The 21,106-nt window shown below is 35.1% G+C and overlaps 1 protein-coding gene across 7 annotated transcripts in view; it reads left to right on the plus strand.

The window, feature by feature from the left end:
* The window catches only part of LOC149792444 (uncharacterized), an 84,044-nt gene that overhangs the window by 41,737 nt on the left and 21,201 nt on the right, over positions 1-21,106 (plus strand). For 5 of the 7 annotated variants that reach the window (XR_016423562.1, XR_016423561.1, XR_016423564.1 and 2 more), the window contains 6 exons: positions 1,274-1,417; positions 5,016-5,225; positions 10,770-10,810; positions 14,292-14,327; positions 14,837-14,873; positions 17,612-17,810. Coding sequence is in view for 2 of the 7 variants with exons in the window: in XM_089971022.1 (XP_089827148.1) it covers positions 1,274-1,417; positions 5,016-5,225; positions 10,770-10,810; positions 14,292-14,327; positions 14,837-14,873; positions 17,422-17,502 (549 nt within the window). In the remaining 5 variants the exon portion in view is untranslated. Of the gene's footprint in view, positions 1-1,273; positions 1,418-5,015; positions 5,226-10,769; positions 10,811-14,291; positions 14,328-14,836; positions 14,874-17,421; positions 17,503-17,611; positions 17,811-21,106 lie in introns of all 7 variants that reach the window. The other 2 variants (XM_089971022.1, XM_089971021.1) reach the window with 1 other exon arrangement.

Consider the following 21,106-nt stretch of genomic DNA (forward strand, 5'->3'; position numbering starts at 1 on the left):
ATGCATTCTGTACACTGCTTATGCAGATCTGACATGGAATGCATACTGTACACTGCTAAATTAAAATGCAGATCTAACATGGAATGCATACTGTACACTGCTAAATTAAAATGCAGATCTGACATGGAATCCATACTGTACACTGCTAAATTAAAATGCAGATCTGACATGGAATGCATTCTGTACACTGCTAACTTAAAATGCAGATCAGACATGGAATGCATTCTGTACACTGCTTATGCAGATCTGACATGGAATGCATACTGTACACTGCTAAATTAAAATGCAGATCTGACATGGAATACATACTGTATTCTGCTAGACCGCTCCGGTGGCCTAGTGGTTAGAGCGTCCGCCTCGGATGCGGGAGGTCATGGGTTTGATCCCCGGCCGAGTCATACCAAAGACTTACAAAAACGGTACTAACTGCTGCCTCGCTTGGCGCTCAGCATTAAGAGGTTAGTGTTAGGACTGGTCGGCCTGGTGTCAGGATAATGTGACTGGGTGGGACACCATGCTACATGTCTGCGGCATGATGCCCCAGTGCTAGACATCACTATAAACTGCCACATTGCAGACATCGTAGCGATATGACACTGTACTCTGCTAAATTAAAATGCAGATCTGACATGGAATGCATACTGTACATTGTACATATAGATCAGACATGTTTATTGGAATACATACTTTACACTGCCTTGCACAGAAATGTTCTGACCAATCAAAACACTGCATTTACACATTTCAAGCAAATTTCCAAATCTGTAGTAAAACTTATTGCTGTAACTGTAGAGTACAGTTGTTTGACATAGAGGGCTCTGTTTTTGACAAAGAGGCCAGGTTTTATGAAAAAGAGGTCAGGTTTATGACAAAAATATCAGGTTTTATGACAGAAGGGTAGGTTTTGTTATAGAAGGATCAGGTTATATGACAGATGGACCAGGTTTGATGACTGAGTGGGGTAGGGTTGCAGGCATAATGACAGGGCTGAGCCAGCTGCACTGTGTCCCTGGTCTGCAGCTGTACTGTGTCCCTGGTCTGCATTGTGTCCCTGGTCTGCAGCTGTACTGTGTCCCTGGTATGCTCTGTGTCCCTTGTCTGCAGCTGCACTGTGTCCCTGATCTGCAGCTGTACTGTTTCTCTGGTCTGCACTGTGTCCCTGGTCTGCGGGTGAACTGGTTACCTGATTTCCAAGTGAACTGGTTCTGAGCTGTTTTCTTTGTAATTTATTAATATTATGCATGCAAAGTTATATTTTATTTTTGCTGAATAGGAGGAACGGAAGAGGAAGAAGCAGGATGAAGAAGAAAGGAGGAAAGCTGAGAGGGAACGAAAACGCCAGGAAGCCATGAAACGTATGGGCCCCAAGAAACCCAACTATGTCATCACTAAGAAAGAGGATGGAGAAGAAGTTGAAGTAAGTAGCTTAAGTTCCCTCCATCAACTCTTTCCATTGGCTGAGAGGGCCAGAGACACCTGCACACAAAATCATTCAACTCTTTCCATTGGCTGAGAGGGCCAGAGACAGCTACTCACAAAATCATTCAAATTTATTTACTACAGAACTCTTTCTGCAAGGACCATGACATAATCCTAGGAGTTTCAGTTGCATAAATTTGAATCAACCAAAACAAATTGGTCCATTCTTTGCATGACAGTATTATATTTTGAGTTGTTACATAGATGATAAATCATACAGATTTCATTATGTAAAAGTCTCTCTATCATTGTGAGGTCCAGAGGAAACTCGGACCATTAGTCTGTTGTTCACAGTATTATAGCAAAATTTTACCTAATATCATTTTCAAAATGGGACAAAATGTTGAGTTGAGTGAGTACTCTAGTTAATATCACAACATTACAACCCACATTGCAAGTCATGAGATGTACTTCGTATCATGTTTCTTAACCAGTATTTAAGGCATGATAAAGCATCTTCCCAGAAACGGTTATGATATTATGAACACTAATTTAGTTTTACAACTCAAGATATGGAATCCTAAAACAACATGCATGCATATGACAGAATCAGTAGATTTCAAAATTTTGATCAGTAGATTGGCTTATAAAACAAGTAGATTTCTTATCAGCATAAATTTTACATGTTTTAAGGGATTGAAGACAAACTAAAAAAATTTTGTTGCCTTAATATGCATTCTCTTATAATAATAATAATAATAATAATGACCTTATTTAAAGAGGGTAACACAATTAGCTAAAAACTAATCTACCTTGAGGCCCTCATACAAAGGAATTTATTTATTTAAGCTGCATCTCTGAAGCCACTGAATATATTGGGTTTGGAAGAAGGAAATAGAGTGGGCATTTCTAATCTCAGCTGGAATACTATTCCAGAGCAGAGTTCCAGAGTATTGGAAACTTTTTTTAAATAACTCCTTATTTGGTTTGGGAATTTTATACTGTTTGGTAGACATGGATCGCAGGTGGGGAGTATTACCAGGTAGCCTATACTGGAATAGTGATTGTAAATATTCAGGAGCACTATTCTGAGATATCCTGTACATTAATTTGGCTTTTCTCAAACAATTTAATCATGACTAGGACTCCTACTTTGGTGTGGGGTGGGGGTCGACCTTAGTGACATTGTGTGTTGTCTGAATTTTTTACTCTTACATTGGGGGGGGGGTCGACATTAGTGACATTGTGTTTTGTATTTGTATGATGGCATGAATATTTATGTGCAAGTTTTGAGTGTGGAAACATAAAGTAACCAGTTTATTAAAATGACGTGCAAAGAGGAATGGTACATGGAGCCAAGCCATGAAATTTTCAAACAAAGTCTCTATATATGCCACCTGATCCAATTTTAATCGTCTCCAAAAAGGCCTTCAGTGTGGGTGTCTTTAGTAGAGAAGAATCAGTAGGTTTGATGATACCATTTCTGTCTTAAAATCCATTTTGCATGAAATGTACAATGCAACCTAAGGACCTTTGCTACTTGCCTGCACACACTTAAACTCTGATTTCCAGGAATTGCTGAACTTGTAGTATTTCTTAGCTGGTGGCTTTTGAGCTTTGGGAGAAAATGCATGTTTCAGCATTTCGGCATTAATTGACGGGAAAAAAAAGATGAGAACTGCCCGTAAATATTTCTCTTTAAAAAAATCAAAATACTTACTGAAGTGTTTCTGCCAAAAGCATTATTTGGTCAGTCTCTCCTTTTTATCTCCCCACTGCCAGAGGTCAGCCAGTTTTTAATCAAAGACTCAAAGGCCTTCATTACCACCATACCTTTATTACTTTTAACACCAACAAAAAATCCCACCTTTGGCTTTACAAAAATAGGGTAATCATATCTTAATCCAACTACTGTACTCAGCATGCAGCATTGCACCGTTGTTGCACTTGTACCCTTATGCTGGGATCTGTGACATCATCACAATTCATTATCACAACTCTATGGTCTTAAAATAAGTAACAGACAAGAGCAAAAACCAACAAGTTTAGTAAAATTCAGCCAATAATTTATTTCCCTAGAATACAAAGTGAAAATGTAAAAATAACTTTCGGTATTGCAAACTAAATCCAAATAATCATAGAATTTCTAACACACATTCTAATGAATAAAGTTCTGAATAAACTTTGGCTGTGTTCCAAATAATGTCCATGCTGAAGGTGTTGATGTGCCTGTAGTCTGTAATGTACTTATGTACCAATAACCTGAACTGTTATGATGTGCCGACAGTTTGTCAAATCACAGTAATATAATCCAAGGTTTCATTGTTTGACTTTACTATAATTCCAAGTTAATGTCTCTGGCTAAGAGTATTATTGAGCACTTTTAATAGAGAGAATAATTTGAATTTAATAATTTCACGCAAATCAAAATACTGAACACAAAAGTAATTCTGCTTCATGATCTTCCAGCATGAATAAATAATTTTTACATAAACAAGATTATAAAGTCCTTTACTTGACCCAGGTCACAATGAGCATATTCTATAAAATAAAAAAAAACTTAATGGAAACTTCCATTCTAGAATATTCTGTTACTAAAATTGTAACAAAGGACATGGCAAACACAATGTCCTTGACTCTGACCAAAATAAATATTTACTTCTATCGATAATGATCCTAATATTAAACCCAAACTAACAGAAAAAAATATTAGCTATGTATTAGTTGTTTACAGAATTAAAAAAATCAATGATTCTGGTCAGGTACACAATGAACTTTATTTTGGACAAGGTCAGCTAAGATTACAAAATTTTACATAACCCATATCATATAATGAATAAAAAGTAACAAACAATGCAAATTGAATATACATAACATCTTGTTAGACCAAAGTGAATGGTGTTGGGAGAAAAGAGGAAAGATGTAGCTTTACAAAGACATTCTGCTTGTGCTAAATATACATTTTTAGACCAGTTCTTTTTCAACAACAAAATTGCTACTTCTAGAATTGGAGTTTGTGTCCAAATATTAGATTTCCTGCTGACAAAAATTGTTGAGTCCAGTAAGCTAAAACAAAAAACAAGTTCAGTTTTCACCAATCTACTCATGCACCGTAAAATAGCCAATTAAAAACAACTTTGATACATCAAAGTACCCAGTTATATGAAAGACTTTCTGAATCAAGAAAAATTTGTCTCTTACCCACAATTCAACTTTGTCTCCTACCCACAATTAAACTTTGTTTCCTACCCACAATTCAACTTTGTCTCCTACATACAATACAACTTTGTCACCTACCCACAATTCAACTTTGTTTCCTACCCACAATTCAACTTTGTCTCCTACCACAATTCAGCTTTGTCTCCTACCCACAATTCAACTTTGTCTCCTACCCACAATTCAACTTTTTGCTTTATTTTAGGTTTGGCTTTATTATTCAAACAGATTTTAAATTGTTATGCTCCATCAAGATGTGCGTTTCTGAGGTTGATTAACATGCATGCTTTAAAACTTGTTTTGTGTAAAAACAGAAGAAATAATTTCAGAATTTATTTGAAATCTACATTATGTCCTTTTCTCATTGTTTCACATAAAAGGAAGAAGAACCCAAAAAAGAAGTTAAGTCAAAAGAACAGTTGGAGCAGGAGAAGCGTGCAATTCTGGCGCAGAGAATCCACCCCCTTGAGCTTGACAATCTGGACTCTGCCAAGCTGCAAGAGAAAGCCAAGTCCCTCCATGAGCACATTCGTAACCTTGTATCCCAGCAGTATGATTTGCAACAAACCTTCCAGCGGCTACAGTATGATGTATGTACCATTTCAATTATGACGTATATGCAGTTTTAACAGAAGATGTTTTAAAATAATAAATCTGAAAATACTGTAATGTTTATAAAAATAATCTGCTCCCAGAATTACTATCCTGAGTCCAAAATGTGTATCATATCATTATCATAGTGTATATAGTCTAAATTATTCACTTCATATGCATAATTAAATTACAGTGGACAGACAGGTGCACAGGAATATAGATATGTTACATTATGATGGACAGCATACATGTTACGTTACATTAGACAGGCAGGCAGAAATGTCACATTACAATGGATAGATAGACACACAGGCATAGATGCATGTTGCATTACAATGGACATACAGGCATACATGCATGTTATATTACAAATGGACAGATACATACACAGGCATACATACATGTTACATTACAATGCACATATACACAGGCATTCATACATGTTACATTACAATGCACATATACACAGGCATACATACTTGTTACGTTACAATGGATGGACAGATAGAGGCATACATGTTACATTACAATGCATAGATACACAGGCATACCTGTTACATTACAATGCACAGATACACAGGCATACATACATGTTACATTACTATGGGCAGATACATGGGCATACATACATGTTACAGTACAGTGTACAGATACATGGGTATACATACATGTTACATTACAGTGAACAGATACGTGGGCATACATGTTACAGTGTACAGATATATGGGCATACATACATGTTACATTACAGTGAACAGAAACATGGTCATACATACATGTTACATTACATTGAACATATACATGGGCATACATGTTACAGTACAGTGCACAGATACATGGACATACATGTTACAGTACAGTGAACAGATACATGGGCATACATACATGTTACAGTACAGTGTACAGATACATGGGCATACATGTTACAGTACAGTGTACATATACATGGGCATACATACATGTTGCAGTACAGTGAACTACATGGGCATATATACATGTTTCAGTACAGTGTACATATACATGGGCATACATGTTGCAGTACAGTGTACAGATACATGGGCATACATACATGTTACAGTACAGTGGACAGATACATGGGCATACATACATGTCACATTACAATGGACAGACAGACAGACACACAGGCATGCATACACACTACATTGAGGGTCCCAAGTGGCCGAGTGGTCTAAAGTGCTCCCCGTTATGGATCACTGTCATCTCACCTCTGTCTGTGTGGGTTCGAGTCTAGGATTCAGCCAATGTGGGTATGTGAGAAAGCTTGCCAGTAGCTTCTTGTGGGTCGGTGGTTCTTCACAGGGTTTTCCCAGGTTCTTCCTCCACTATTAATACTGGCCGCCATACATAGCCTATCGTGTGCTGAGAAATGGCGTTAAACCCCACAACAACAACAACACACCACATTGCAAGAGTATAGTAACATGGATAGCTTGTGATGATACATCACAGTGCATGTGACATATTGCTTAATTTGAAACCATGTAGTTTTAGTCCATTTACATCTCTCCCCTTCCAAGAAGAGATGGACAAAAACATCTTGATAATTCTCTGTACAAGAACTATAGAGGAGAGGGACATAACAGAATGTGACCAATTCTGACAAAGTATCCTGGCTTAAAGATCTTTAATTATCAGACAAATAAGTTGGTCAGTAATTGAACATGGATGAAGATTTAAAATTACTTGAGAAACCTTGAATCTGTTGTTTTCATAACGATGGAAGAAAGCATCCTGCTGATCCAGATCGAGGCTAATTTCTCTTGATGTCAGCCAGGCGAGTGATTTCAGGCCATCTTGGGCCTTTTGTTTTAAGAAATGAATCCAGTGGATATGTAGTTTCTTCAATATTTATATCAGTTCTGTGGATTGTTTTTACTGCTCTCATTTTCTACCAGCATTATTTAACAAGGGATAGGTGTTGTTGTTTTACCATATTATCATTACAGTAAAAAGTGTCTTGAAAGACCACCCCTTCTGCCAGAATATCTAGTCTCTCAAGACAGATGGTCACATGCAATATCATAACACTATATAATCAATAAATCGGTGCTTTGAGAGTTTCTCAAGAAGGGTGTTGTCTCATACCAGTGGTATTACAAGAACAGGTTTTACTGTAACATAGACAAACTGTAACAGTTTATACAGTTAAGGAAAGAAAATCAATGCATCACATGGGATGCAATATTTATAGGAATATTGATAGTTGTATTGCTACCCCATATCACAGTGTCACATGGGATGCAATATTTATAGGAATATTGTTATTTGTATTGCTACCCCATATCATATTGCCATATGGGATGCAATATTTATAGGAATATTGATAGTTGTATTGCTACCCCATATCACAGTGTCACATGGGATGCAATATTTATAGGAATATTGATATTTGTATTGCTACCCCATATCACAGTGTCACATGGGATGCAATATTTATAGGAATATTGATATTTGTATTGCTACCCCATATCACAGTGTCACATGGGATGCAATATTTATAGGAATATTGATATTTGTATTGCTACCCCATATCACAGTGCCATATGGGATGCAATATTTATAGGAATATTGATAGTTGTATTGCTACCCCATATCACAGTGCCATATGGGATGCAATATTTATAGGAATATTGATAGTTGTGTTGCTACCCCATATCACAGTGCCATATGGGATGCAATATTTATAGGAATATTGATAGTTGTGTTGCTACCCCATATCACAGTGCCATATGGGATGCAATATTTATAGGAATATTGATAGTTGTATTGCTACCCCATATCACAGTGTCACATGGGATGCAATATTTATAGGAATATTGATAGTTGTATTGCTACCCCATATCACAGTGTCACATGGGATGCAATATTTATAGGAATATTGATATTTGTATTGCTACCCCATATCACAGTGTCATATGGGATGCAATATTTATAGGAATATTGATATTTGTATTGCTACCCCATATCACAGTGTCACATGGGATGCAATATTTATAGGAATATTGATATTTGTATTGCTACCCCATATCACAGTGTCATATGGGATGCAATATTTATAGGAATATTGATATTTGTATTGCTACCCCATATCACAGTGTCACATGGGATGCAATATTTATAGGAATATTGATATTTGTATTGCTACCCCATATCACAGTGTCACATGGGATGCAATATTTATAGGAATATTGATATTTGTATTGCTACCCCATATCACAGTGCCATATGGGATGCAATATTTATAGGAATATTGATAGTTGTGTTGCTACCCCATATCACAGTGCCATATGGGATGCAATATTTATAGGAATATTGATAGTTGTATTGCTACCCCATATCACAGTGTCACATGGGATGCAATATTTATAGGAATATTGATAGTTGTATTGCTACCCCATATCACAGTGTCACATGGGATGCAATATTTATAGGAATATTGATATTTGTATTGCTACCCCATATCACAGTGTCACATGGGATGCAATATTTATAGGAATATTGATAGTTGTATTGCTACCCCATATCACAGTGTCACATGGGATGCAATATTTATAGGAATATTGATAGTTGTATTGCTACCCCATATCATATTGCCATATGGGATGCAATATTTATAGGAATATTGATAGTTGTATTGCTACCCCATATCACAGTGTCATATATGAAGCAATATTTATAGGAATATTGATAGTTGTATTGCTACCCCATATCACAGTGTCACATGGGATGCAATATTTATAGGAATATTGATATTTGTATTGCTACCCCATATCACAGTGCCATATGGGATGCAATATTTATAGGAATATTGATAGTTGTGTTGCTACCCCATATCACAGTGCCATATGGGATGCAATATTTATAGGAATATTGATAGTTGTGTTGCTGCTCCATATCACAGTGTCATATATGAAGCAGTATTTATACGAATATTGATATTTGTATTGCTACCCCATATCACAGTGTCACATGGGATGCAATATTTATAGGAATATTGATATTTGTATTGCTACCCCATATCACAGTGTCACATGGGATGCAATATTTATAACAATATTGATATTTGTATTGCTATTCCATATCACAGTGTCATTTATGAAGCAATATTTATAGGAATATTGATAGTTGTATTGCTACCCCATATCACAGTGCCATATGGGATGCAATATTTATAGGAATATTGATAGTTGTGTTGCTACCCCATATCACAGTGCCATATGGGATGCAATATTTATAGGAATATTGATAGTTGTGTTGCTGCTCCATATCACAGTGTCATATATGAAGCAATATTTATACGAATATTGATATTTGTATTGCTACCCCATATCACAGTGTCACATGGGATGCAATATTTATAGGAATATTGATATTTGTATTGCTACCCCATATCACAGTGTCACATGGGATGCAATATTTATAACAATATTGATATTTGTATTGCTATTCCATATCACAGTGTCATATGGGATGCAATATTTATAGGAATATTGATAGTTGTGTTGCTGCTCCATATCACAGTGTCATATATGAAGCAGTATTTATACGAATATTGATATTTGTATTGCTACCCCATATCACAGTGCCATATGGGATGCAATATTTATAGGAATATTGATAGTTGTATTGCTACCCCATATCACAGTGTCACATGGGATGCAATATTTATAACAATATTGATATTTGTATTGCTACTCCATATTACAGTGTCATATATGAAGCAATATTTATAGGAATATTGTTATTTGTATTGCTACCCCATATCACGGTGTCAATGGATGCAATATTTATAGGAATATTGTTATTTGTTTTATTACCCCATATCACAGTGTTGCATTGATGCAATAGGACAATAGGAATATTGATATTTGTATTGTTACCCCATATCACAGTGTCATATGAGATGCAGTATTTATAAGGAATATTGTTATTTGTATTGCTACCACCGATATCATAATGTGTCATATGGGATGCAATATTTATAAGGAATATTGATATTTGTATTACTACCACCCATATCATAATGTGAAGGATCAACCTAAAAACTTTAAATGTTTATGTAACTTTTTAAATTGATGAGCACTAAAGCATGAATACAATGTAAGATTTATTGTCTGGCATTGCTGTTTTCATTATTGAATAAGTTTTCTTTCTGTTTTGTTGTAATATAACCTGTTTTGTTGTAATATAACCTGTTTTGTTGTAATATAACCTGTTTTGTTGTAATATAACCTGTTTTATTGTAATATAACCTGTTTTAATATAATCAAGTGCTTTACATTTATTCAGGTATTACCAAGATGGTACTGAATTACAATGACAAAGTGAATCTCATATATTCTGTAGATAAAAATAAGTGCAGAAAATATTTCATAAATATGTAATTCGAATATAGATATGACAATATATATGTAATTGGGACCTAAATATCACTACACACACACACACACACACACACACACACACACACATCATAACATCAGTTACACTGTTCATACTTTAAACAAATTGTTTTTCAGATGATTGAAATGGCCGAGAGGGCAAGACAGATGGCCAAATCGTAAGTTGAATGTCATTGTTTCTGTTTTGATCATGAAGAACTGGCAAGACATAGATGTTTCTTTTTCTAAAGGGTTGTGCTTGCTGTTGTTGACAGTTTTGGTATTTTAACACTGAAGTTATTCCTTCTTTGGAAACTGCTGCATTTACAGTCAAGATATGTAAAGAGTACGAGTCAGAGCTGCCTTCTACAGTCATGATATTTGGTGAGTACATTCGTCTTAAAGAGTACTAGTCGAACCTGCCATGTACAGTCATGATACTCGGTGAGTACAGTTGTTTTAAAAAAAGAGTACTAGTCAAACCTGCCATGTACAGTCATGATACTTGGTGAGTACAGTCGTCTTAAAGAGTACTAGTCGAGCTGCCATGTACAGTCATGATACTTGGTGAGTACATTCATCTTAAAGAGTACTAGTCGAACTGCCATGTACAGTCATGATACTTGGTGAGTACATTCATCATAAAGAGTACTAGTCGAACTGCCATGTACAGTCATGATACTTGGTGAGTACATTCGTCTTAAAGAGTACTAGTTGAACTGACATCTACAGTCATGATACTTGGTGAGTACATTCATCTTAAAGAGTACTAGTCGAACGTGTCATCTACAGTTCATAGATGCTGCATGCTTACAGAGAGTGACCTGTTTATTTAGCAGTACCGATCACATCAGGTTTTGAAATCTTTCAACTGTCAAGCAGGCATACATGGTTGCATTCCTCACTGTGAATTTCCTAGAGCATATATTTTTAACCTACCAGCTAAATTTTCCTTGCCTTCTTTTTGGATTGATATTAACCCAAAATTATCTTTTTTGAAGATGTACCAGCTAAATAGTCCACACTGTATATTCATATCATATAAACACTAAATACTCCACACTGTATATTCATATCATATTAACACTAAACAGTCCACACTGTATATTCATATCATATAAACACTAAATAGTCCACACTGTATATTTATATCATATTAACACTAAATAATCCACACTGTATATTCATATCATATAAACACTAAATACTCCACACTGTATATTCATATCATATTAACACTAAATAGTCCACACTGTATATTCATATCATATTAACACTAAATAGTCCACACTGTATATTCATATCATATTAACACTAAATAGTCCACACTGTATATTCATATCATGTAAACACTAAATAGTCCACACTGTATATTCATATCATATTCAGATATAAACTTTGAAATCAGTATGTATAGATGCATCAGTCAGTTTTCCTATAATTACATATATATCATGATTTTAGTTTTGTATAGATATAGAAATAAAAAATACATTGGTATCTCTTTTCTGGTATTTTCATCATCAGCTTCTGGGAATTTAAAATTGTAGGATACATTTTATGTTTAACATGGTTTGCACACATCTCCATGTTCATTCTTGGAAATCCTTGAATATAAAGATCTTGGATAAAGACTTTGAAAAGTCATTAAAATTGCTTTGACAGCTCTTTAAAAGTACTTGAATTTACTAATATATGACTCATTACTATTTAACGTTTTATTTTAAACTATTCAAATATTGTAATCGAAAGTGAATATTAACGATCATTCTAATCCTTCATGTTATCACATATTACATTTACTCAGATACCATCATTCAAATCCTCCATGTTATCACATATTACATTTACTCAGATACCATCATTCTAATCCTTCATGTTATCACATATTACATTTACTCAGATACCATCATTCTAATCCTCCATGTTATCACATATTACATTTACTCAGATACCATCATTCTAATCCTCCATGTTATCACATATTACATTTACTCAGATACCATCTGGATAGGATAATCCTTTGTCTTGTGGTCAGATTGTGATACATTTTTTACTCTTTTTTTCTCAAAGCATAGATGTTTTTATTGGTAAACCAGTCAGTGCATGGAAATGTGTGCATTGTTTACTAAGTTAATAGATTTTGGGAGAAATAGGGTAGTATTTCTTTTCTTTGCATACAAGAAGTACATTCCACCAGTTGTTAATAATCTGAACAGTCTTGGATGACTTATTTTTAAAGACAGATTATGAGAATAATCCTATCAGTCAGCTGGAAATCCTCATCTCCCGCATGATGGATCAAACCCCCTATTTGAGCTAAATCTCCCTCTTAGCAATCACAGACATAGCCGAAAGCCTTATTCAGAAGGCAGATACCATTCACAGTAAGTCAGACTGTTACAAGGCAGTTAGCATTTACCATTCACAGTAAGTCAGACTGTTACAAGGCAGTTAGCATTTCTCATTAACAGCAAGTCAGACTTTTACAAGGCAGTTAGCATTTCTCATTAACATTAAGTCAGACTGTTACAAGGCAGTTAGCATTTACCATTCACAGTAAGTCAGACTGTTACCAGGCAGTTAGCATTTCTCATTCACAGTAAGTCAGACTGTTACAAGGCAGTTAGCATTTCTCATTAACATTAAGTCAGACTGTTACAAGGCAGTTAGCATTTACCATTCACAGCAAGTCAGACTGTTACAAGGCAGTTAGCATTTACCATTCACAGTAAGTCAGACTGTTACAACGCAGTTAGCATTTACCATTCATAGTAAGTCAGACTGTTAAAAGGCAGTTAGCATTTACCATTCACAGTAAGTCAGACTGTTACAAGGCAGTTAGCATTTACCATTCACAGTAAGTCAGACTGTTACCAGGCAGTTAGCATTTCTCATTAACATTAAGTCAGACTGTTACAAGGCAGTTAGCATTTACCATTCACAGTAAGTCAGACTGTTACCAGGCATTTAGCGTTTCTCATTCACAGCAAGTCAGACTGTTACAAGGCAGTTAGCATTTACCATTCACAGCAAGTCAGACTGTTACAACGCAGTTAGCATTTCTCATTAACAGTAAGTCAGACTGTTACAAGGCAGTTAGCATTTACCATACATAGTAAGTCAGACTGTTAAAAGGCAGTTAGCATTTACCATTCACAATAAGTCAGACTGTTACCAGGCAGTTAGCGTTTACCATTCACAGAAAATCAGATTGTTACAAGGCAGTGAGCATATAAAAATGGTAACATCCCAGAATAAGTAAAAAGTAGTCATTGGGCATGACTTGGAAGATTTGACAAACTAATGACCATAACGTTTGTTGGAAGTGCCATTATGAATGCTGACTTAAACTTTCACACTTTGTTGTAAAATTTGGAAAATGGACTCCACAAAAATGTAGTATTAAAGGTTCAGAGTTTGACTTTGAAAGTGTGTAAGCTAATGGATTCAAGCAACAATTCAAAACAATTATAACAAGCTCGTGAAAAATCCTCAAATGCTGAGATTTTTGTTGGAACCCAGGTTTAAGTTGTGCAAGCCATTTTAGGAAAGAAACTTTATTAATTAGTTCACAGACATTGAGGTCTGTATTACCCCTTAATCTCTTACCATGCAACACAATATGTTTGAAATAATATATCTTGTCCATCATTACAGGAGAAGAGCACTGGCATCTGCCCAAGTTGATGAATCGTAAGTTATATTTAATCACTGCTTGTTACTGGACTGGATTATGATGGTTATGATTAGGTCAGCAAATATTTAAATGTTATTATTGGTTTTTATTATAATAAAAAAATCTGTCATGAATGCACATTTGCTACCATAATCAATTTAGGTTTTGATATTCAATGACATTTAATAATAATAATAATAATAACATCCTTTCACTACAATTTACAGTAATTACAATTGTGATTCCTTTGACATAATCAAGTATTTTCTTTTACAGGTTTTACATGACTGTAGGATGGTCATTTTCTTTAACAGATCTGACATGTTTGCAGATCTGACATGATGATCAGGTCATTTTCTTTTACAAATTTGACGTGATTGCAGGATCAAGCCATTTTCTTTTGCAGATGTGACATGATTGCAGGATCAAGTCATTTTCTTTTACAGATTTGACAATATTGTAGCATAAAGTCATTTTCTTTTGCAAGCTTGACATGATTGCAGGATCAAGTCATTTTCTTTTACAGATTTGACAGACTTGCTGATAAATACACTGGTGCCCCTGTAAGTATGAGAGAAATTTATAACCAAATATGTGATTTTTTTTAAATGAAGTAATTTTTTAATGCAACAGGTAAAACTAAAATAGTTGTACAGAGACCTTCTGATGCCCAGTACAAGTATTATAATGACCCCAAATTTGTATTTTTTATTCACTTGCTTTTGTCAGAAAATAACATGAAGGATGTTATCGTTGTTGATTAGTTTTGATAATTTTTACACCATGTTTTATGCATTGTAACTGTGTTATACATTTCTTTTTTGAAATGATTTCATCAACATTACAAGATTCAAAATTGTCCAATATCTTTAAGCGTGTGGATAGTGGTCTTCACAAAAATACATTATTTCCGATTATTTTTACTAATTTTGAAAGTGTTTCTGCCTAGACATGTTGTCGTAATTATAGATTTGAAGTCAGATATACTTTTACCATACCTGTTATTAACTGACATGTCATGCAAATAACTTGATTTTGGACTCCCAAACCCAGGACCCTGTTGGCATTTTCCAAAAATGTATAGTCTCCAAATGCTGCATCTATGCTGACATTGGTGAGTCTGTGGTAGGTACTTATTGTGTAACAATGGTGCAGAAGCGATGAAGAAGTATCATGTGCAATGTCACGTCATAAAAGGTATTTTTCTCATCTTTTTTATTTGTTTGTAGATGAGGGAATGATATTACATTATTGAATTAGGATTATCTGGAGATAAGTGTATTAAATCATAGCTCTTTGGATAAATTTGGCATTAATTGAAACCACAAACTCCATCAGTATTTGGAACACTTCAGTCAAAGCAGAACAATTGATGAGAAAGAAGACAAGAAAGAGAGAACAAAAAGCGCATGTGCTTTCATTTATTATTTGTCCTGCACACATTGGCATCCAGAATGAATTTTTAAAAAATATGTATATAGATAGTAGTAAGTTTCAGGAATACACCAAACCAGAAATATTCCAATTGCTTGTTTCCTCTCAAATTCAATGTGAATATCGGTAGTCCTATTTTAAAGGTTTGAATCCTGTCGGATTTTGGCCGATTTGTATATCTGTTAATTTCGGTTGCGCTATAGTACGAGATAAAGTAGCCATTTTGAGGCTTCTGTAATTATACAATACAGTTTCTATAAACAGTTGAGTATTTGTTGAAGACTTTGGCCATGGCCCAATACAGTATATACACTTGAGTATTTGTTGAAGACATTGGCCATGGCCCAATACAGTATAAACAGTTGAATATTTCTTGAAGACTTTGGCCATGGCCCAATACAGTATAAACAGTTGAATATTTCTTGAAGACTTTGGCCATGGCCCAATACAGTATAAACACTTGAGTATTTGTTGAAGACTTTGGCCATGGCCCAATACAGTATAAACAGTTGAATATTTGTTGAAGACTTTGGCCATGGCCCAATACGGTATAAACAGTTGAGTATTTGTTGAAGACTTTGGCCATGGCCCAATACAGTATAAACAGTTGAGTATTTGTTGAAGATATTGGCCATGACCCAATACAGTATAAACAGTTGAATATTTGTTGAAGACTTTGGCCATGGCCCAATACAGTATAAACAGTTGAGTATTTGTTGAAGACTTTGGCCATAGCTGAGTACAGTATAAACAGTTGAGTATTTGTTGAAGACTTTGGCCATGACCCAATTCAGTATAAACAGTTGAGTATTTGTTGAAGACATTGGCCATGGCCCAATATAGTACTGTATTGTACTGAATATAGTATTAAATCTTCAGTAGCAACAATTAGGAAATGACATTATGCATCACAAAGAAAATTGTATACAAGTACTTGTATCTACCCATGTAAAATCTAAATTCTGTTAATCTATCAGATCTTTGCTAATGTGACATTGTTTGCTCAGCTGAGAAAGTTGAAGATAGTGTAAAATGATTCTTTATTACATCGCCATACTTCTAAAATTGGCAATGTTAGCTTTGTTTCTTGCATTAACTATGACTAACCTAGTATGGATGTTTTGAGTGATCTGGCATGTAATCTCGTACCAGGTTGTCACATGACTTGTTGTAGCCAATGAAAATCTGAGATTTTAGTTTAAGGTGTGGTAAATGAGTTCATCTTTAAACATAGAACTCTTCAATGGTCGCTTGTCAACTAAGCTGTCATAAAAATGACCCTTGGAGTCATTTTGTTGCCATTTATTTGCTAAACGACCATAGGAGTCATCTTGTTGCCATTTTTTTGCCAAATGACCCTAGGAGTCATCTTGTTGTCATCTTTTGGGCAAACGACCATAGGAGTCATCTTGTTGCCATGTCATAAAATGACCCTAGGAGTCATCTTGTTGCCATGTCATAAATGACCCTAGGAGTCATCTTGTTGCCATGTCATAAAATGACCCTAGGAGTCATCTTGCTGTCATGTCATAAAATGACCCTAGGAGTCATCTTGTTGCCATGTCATAAAATGACCCTAGGAGTCATCTTGTTTCTATGTCATAAAATGACCCTAGGAGTCATCTTGTTGCCATGTCATAAAATGACCCTAGGAGTCATCTTGTTGCCATTTTTCAGCCCAAAATTCAAGTTAAAAGCAAATATGAGAGGGATCTGGACCAACAAACGTTTGCCGATAAACTTCGTGCTTTCAAACAGGTAAAGTTATTGTAAGATTGCTTATACTGTAATTATAGTAAGTTCCTATTACATTCATTGCATTTCTTTCTCTTTCATTCCTTATCCCCTACGCTTGGATTGCCAATAGCCCAAAATACGATTGTGCAGTAAATATGAACGTCAAACGGACAGCCGATCGTTCGGTGAACGGTTAGGAATGTATGAAGAAAAAAGTAAAAACCAACCCTCTGTGCGGCGAGTTCATCCAATTGCTCTTCCTATGCCGATGGAGGATGAAGATGATTTCCTGTATTGAGAAAGATAGAGAACAAGTCTAGGGTCAACAGGTGACCTCTGAACTTTGAACTTGTGACTGGGGCTAGCATGTGCTTTCTGTGTTCATTGTGCATGGAGGTCGTAACTTTGTGCCTTTATGTGACCTGTATATTTGGTGGTTGAATCATACAAAATAGGCAGAGCTGTATAGCATTATTTATAAAAATGACATTAAAGATCTTACTTCCTGATCTGCAGCACCTTTATAATGTGCCATTTTTCATGGTTTACGGTTACCTCGAGTAAAAATGTGATAATTTTCTTTAAAACTCTGCACTTCATAGACAAGAAGATCTTATGGGATAGCCTTTTTGTCCATTCATCCAGTCTTCCAGTCATCCATTCATGAGCACAAGTTTGTTCTCACTGCTGCCCATAAACTACATGGAGGATTGCCATGAAACTTTACTCACACATTTATTCCAGGATCTGGTTGGTCTTAAATGAAAATGGTGCCACTTAGACGTATTTCTTGAAAGTCATGTTATCACTGCTGTTTCTGAATGGGTCATCATGTCGCCATAGGGTTTTCACTGTGATGTTTAGTTGGGGCTAAATGAGTATGAGACTTATTTGAATCCAATTTGGCAGCCATCTTAAAAATCTTATTATCACTTCTTCAGATTGGAAAGGCATAACATCATAAGCTTTTCACCAGAAGACATCTTATGGCAGTGTAGTTGGTGCTAATGGCTGTGTAGTTGGTGCTAATAGCTATGTAGTTGGTGCTAATGGCTGTGTAGATGTTGCTGATGAAAATGATGCAGATAATACCTCCATGGTGACCATCACGAAAATCTCGTTTTTGCTACTCCTTCTGAATGGATGGTCATATCATCACAGGTTTTCACCAAAAGATTTCTTACGATGTCTGGTTGGTCCTAAATGTATATGGTACTGATATGAATCAAATATGGCCTGCATGACAGTCATCTTGAAAATCATATTATCATTCGGATTGGAATATCATAACAGCATAAGAATTTCACCAGAAGATGTCTTATGATGTCTAGTGGTACTTAATGAAAATGGTGCTAATCTTACTTCCATTATCTTGAAAATTTTGCTATCACTATTCTTCTGGCTAGTTGGCCATATCACCATGGGGATATAACCCTAACCCTATCACCATAGGGATATAACCCTAACCCTATCACCATTGGGATATAACCCTAACCCTATCACCATAGGGATATAACCCTAACCCTATCACCATAGGGATATAACCCTAGCCCTATCACCATGGGGATTTCACCAAAAGACTTATGATATCTAACTAGTGAAGAGTGAAATGGTGCTGATGTGACATTAGATATGACCACCATGGTAGCCATCTTGGAAATCTTATTATTGCTATTTCTAAATGGAATGCTGTTACAATGGAGTTTGCACCAGAACACTTGATTTGAAAGGAAAATGATGTCGATCAGACATACAACATGGCCACTGTGGTGGACATCTTGACAATCTTGTTTATTGCTACTTCACAAATGACTGGCACATATTATTTTGGGGTTTTCAATAAAAGACTTCTTATGATATGTATTTGGTCCCTAATGCTAATGATATGTATTTGGTCCCTAATGCTAATGCTATGTATTTGGTCCTTAATGCTAATGATATGTATTTTAGTCACTACTGCTAATGAAAGCAAAAATAGTGTCCAGTATGGCCACCAGAATATCCATCATGAAAATATTGTTATTGCTACTCCTGAATGGATGGCCTTATTTACAAAAGATGTTTCTCAAAAAGACTTGGTCCTAAAAGAAAAAGTTGATGACCTTGCAGGCATTCATCTTAAATATCTTGCTAGTGCTCAAGAATATTAGAGATGGTCATCACTCACCAGTTTCAAAGAAAAAACATGGATTCCTGGAAATTCTTTTCAACCAGTAGAGTGTCAGTCTGTTCAAGGGACTCTTGTTTCATTTGCCATAAATAAATATGACAGAAAAAGATCAGTGCTGACCCCTCATGTTGCAGAGTAAAAAAAGTTTTTGGCCCCAGTTTTTCAGTCATACGTGGTGCATCAAATTGTAGCTTCCTGTTAGTGGTGTCCATATATATATTGGTATGTATTTGTTGTGGGAGATATATAAATAAATATATATATGTCTATGTGAGTGTAACATACGCACATGCTTCTTGCATGGCAATATTGAAAGTTATTGTATTAATTTATGTATGGTATCTTCACAACAAAGTGACAAACTGTGTGTCTGTTTAACAACCTGTGCTAATTAATATCTTCACAACTAAGTGATAATTAGAAAAAGATAATCAGAACAATTTTCATTAATTTATTTTACCATAATCATTTCTGATTCTATCACCAATATCTATTCAGTCACCTCTATCTCAGTATTTTGCAACATAATTATGAAATGTCATTTTTCATCATTAACTTTATAATCATCATCCTCATCACCATTATCATCTATATCATCATTTTGTATTCAGAACCAGGGGTTTTGCATCTTGTGTTTTGTACTTTTGTACAAGTTCAAAAGAGCTCAGAGGTCACCATCGCTGTATTAACAGACACGTGACAAGAAAAGATATAATAAGCATCCTATTGGAGAAAAACCTAGTTAAGCGTCTGTGTGACTTTGATTCATCGTTTGGATGTAGTCTGACCCTTTGGTACCGTAGCTGAGCTCTTTGTGAGATGGCATGCAGCAGAAAAGTTTGTAAAATATTATAACATGGAACATGACTAGTTAGTTTGATAAAATATTATAACATGGAACATGACTAGTTAGTTTGATATAAGTTTACGTCCGTAATATCTGCCATTTGCAAGCATTCTTGACAAGTATGGCATGTAAAGGTATGTTAATGTAAGAATTTGTGTGAAAAAATTTGCTCTCGAAACGGGAGAAAAAAACATTTCTAGTATTAAACCAATAATTAGATACCAAAAACTCTTCATTTTATTCTTCCGGAAAATTCATTTAAATGGTAAATTTATTTGGCAAATAAACTGATAATTCCTTTTATAACAAAAAGGATTTGGAAAATAAAAAATTACTAGATAATAAAACTTGTACACTTAGTAATGTAAATGAGGCTGTATATATTTTAATGTAAATAATAGAATTGATGTTAACATAAGTCCTGGACTTGTCATATTAATTTGGTAATTAGATATTGATGATCAGCTGCCTCGCTGGAACACAGAAACACTTTTCTGCGGGTTCATGCTGCTTCTGTCCCTTAGTTGGCGCAACTAACATCTTTGAAAATTTAATAACTATTTGTTAGATTGTGAGTTGAAGGGAAATATCTTCTTTGTAGATATTTC

The sequence above is a fragment of the Sinohyriopsis cumingii genome, chromosome 9, assembly GCF_028554795.1.
Source record: "Sinohyriopsis cumingii isolate HCF-2022 chromosome 9, ASM2855479v2, whole genome shotgun sequence".
In the NCBI taxonomy this organism is placed as follows: domain Eukaryota; kingdom Metazoa; phylum Mollusca; class Bivalvia; order Unionida; family Unionidae; genus Sinohyriopsis; species Sinohyriopsis cumingii.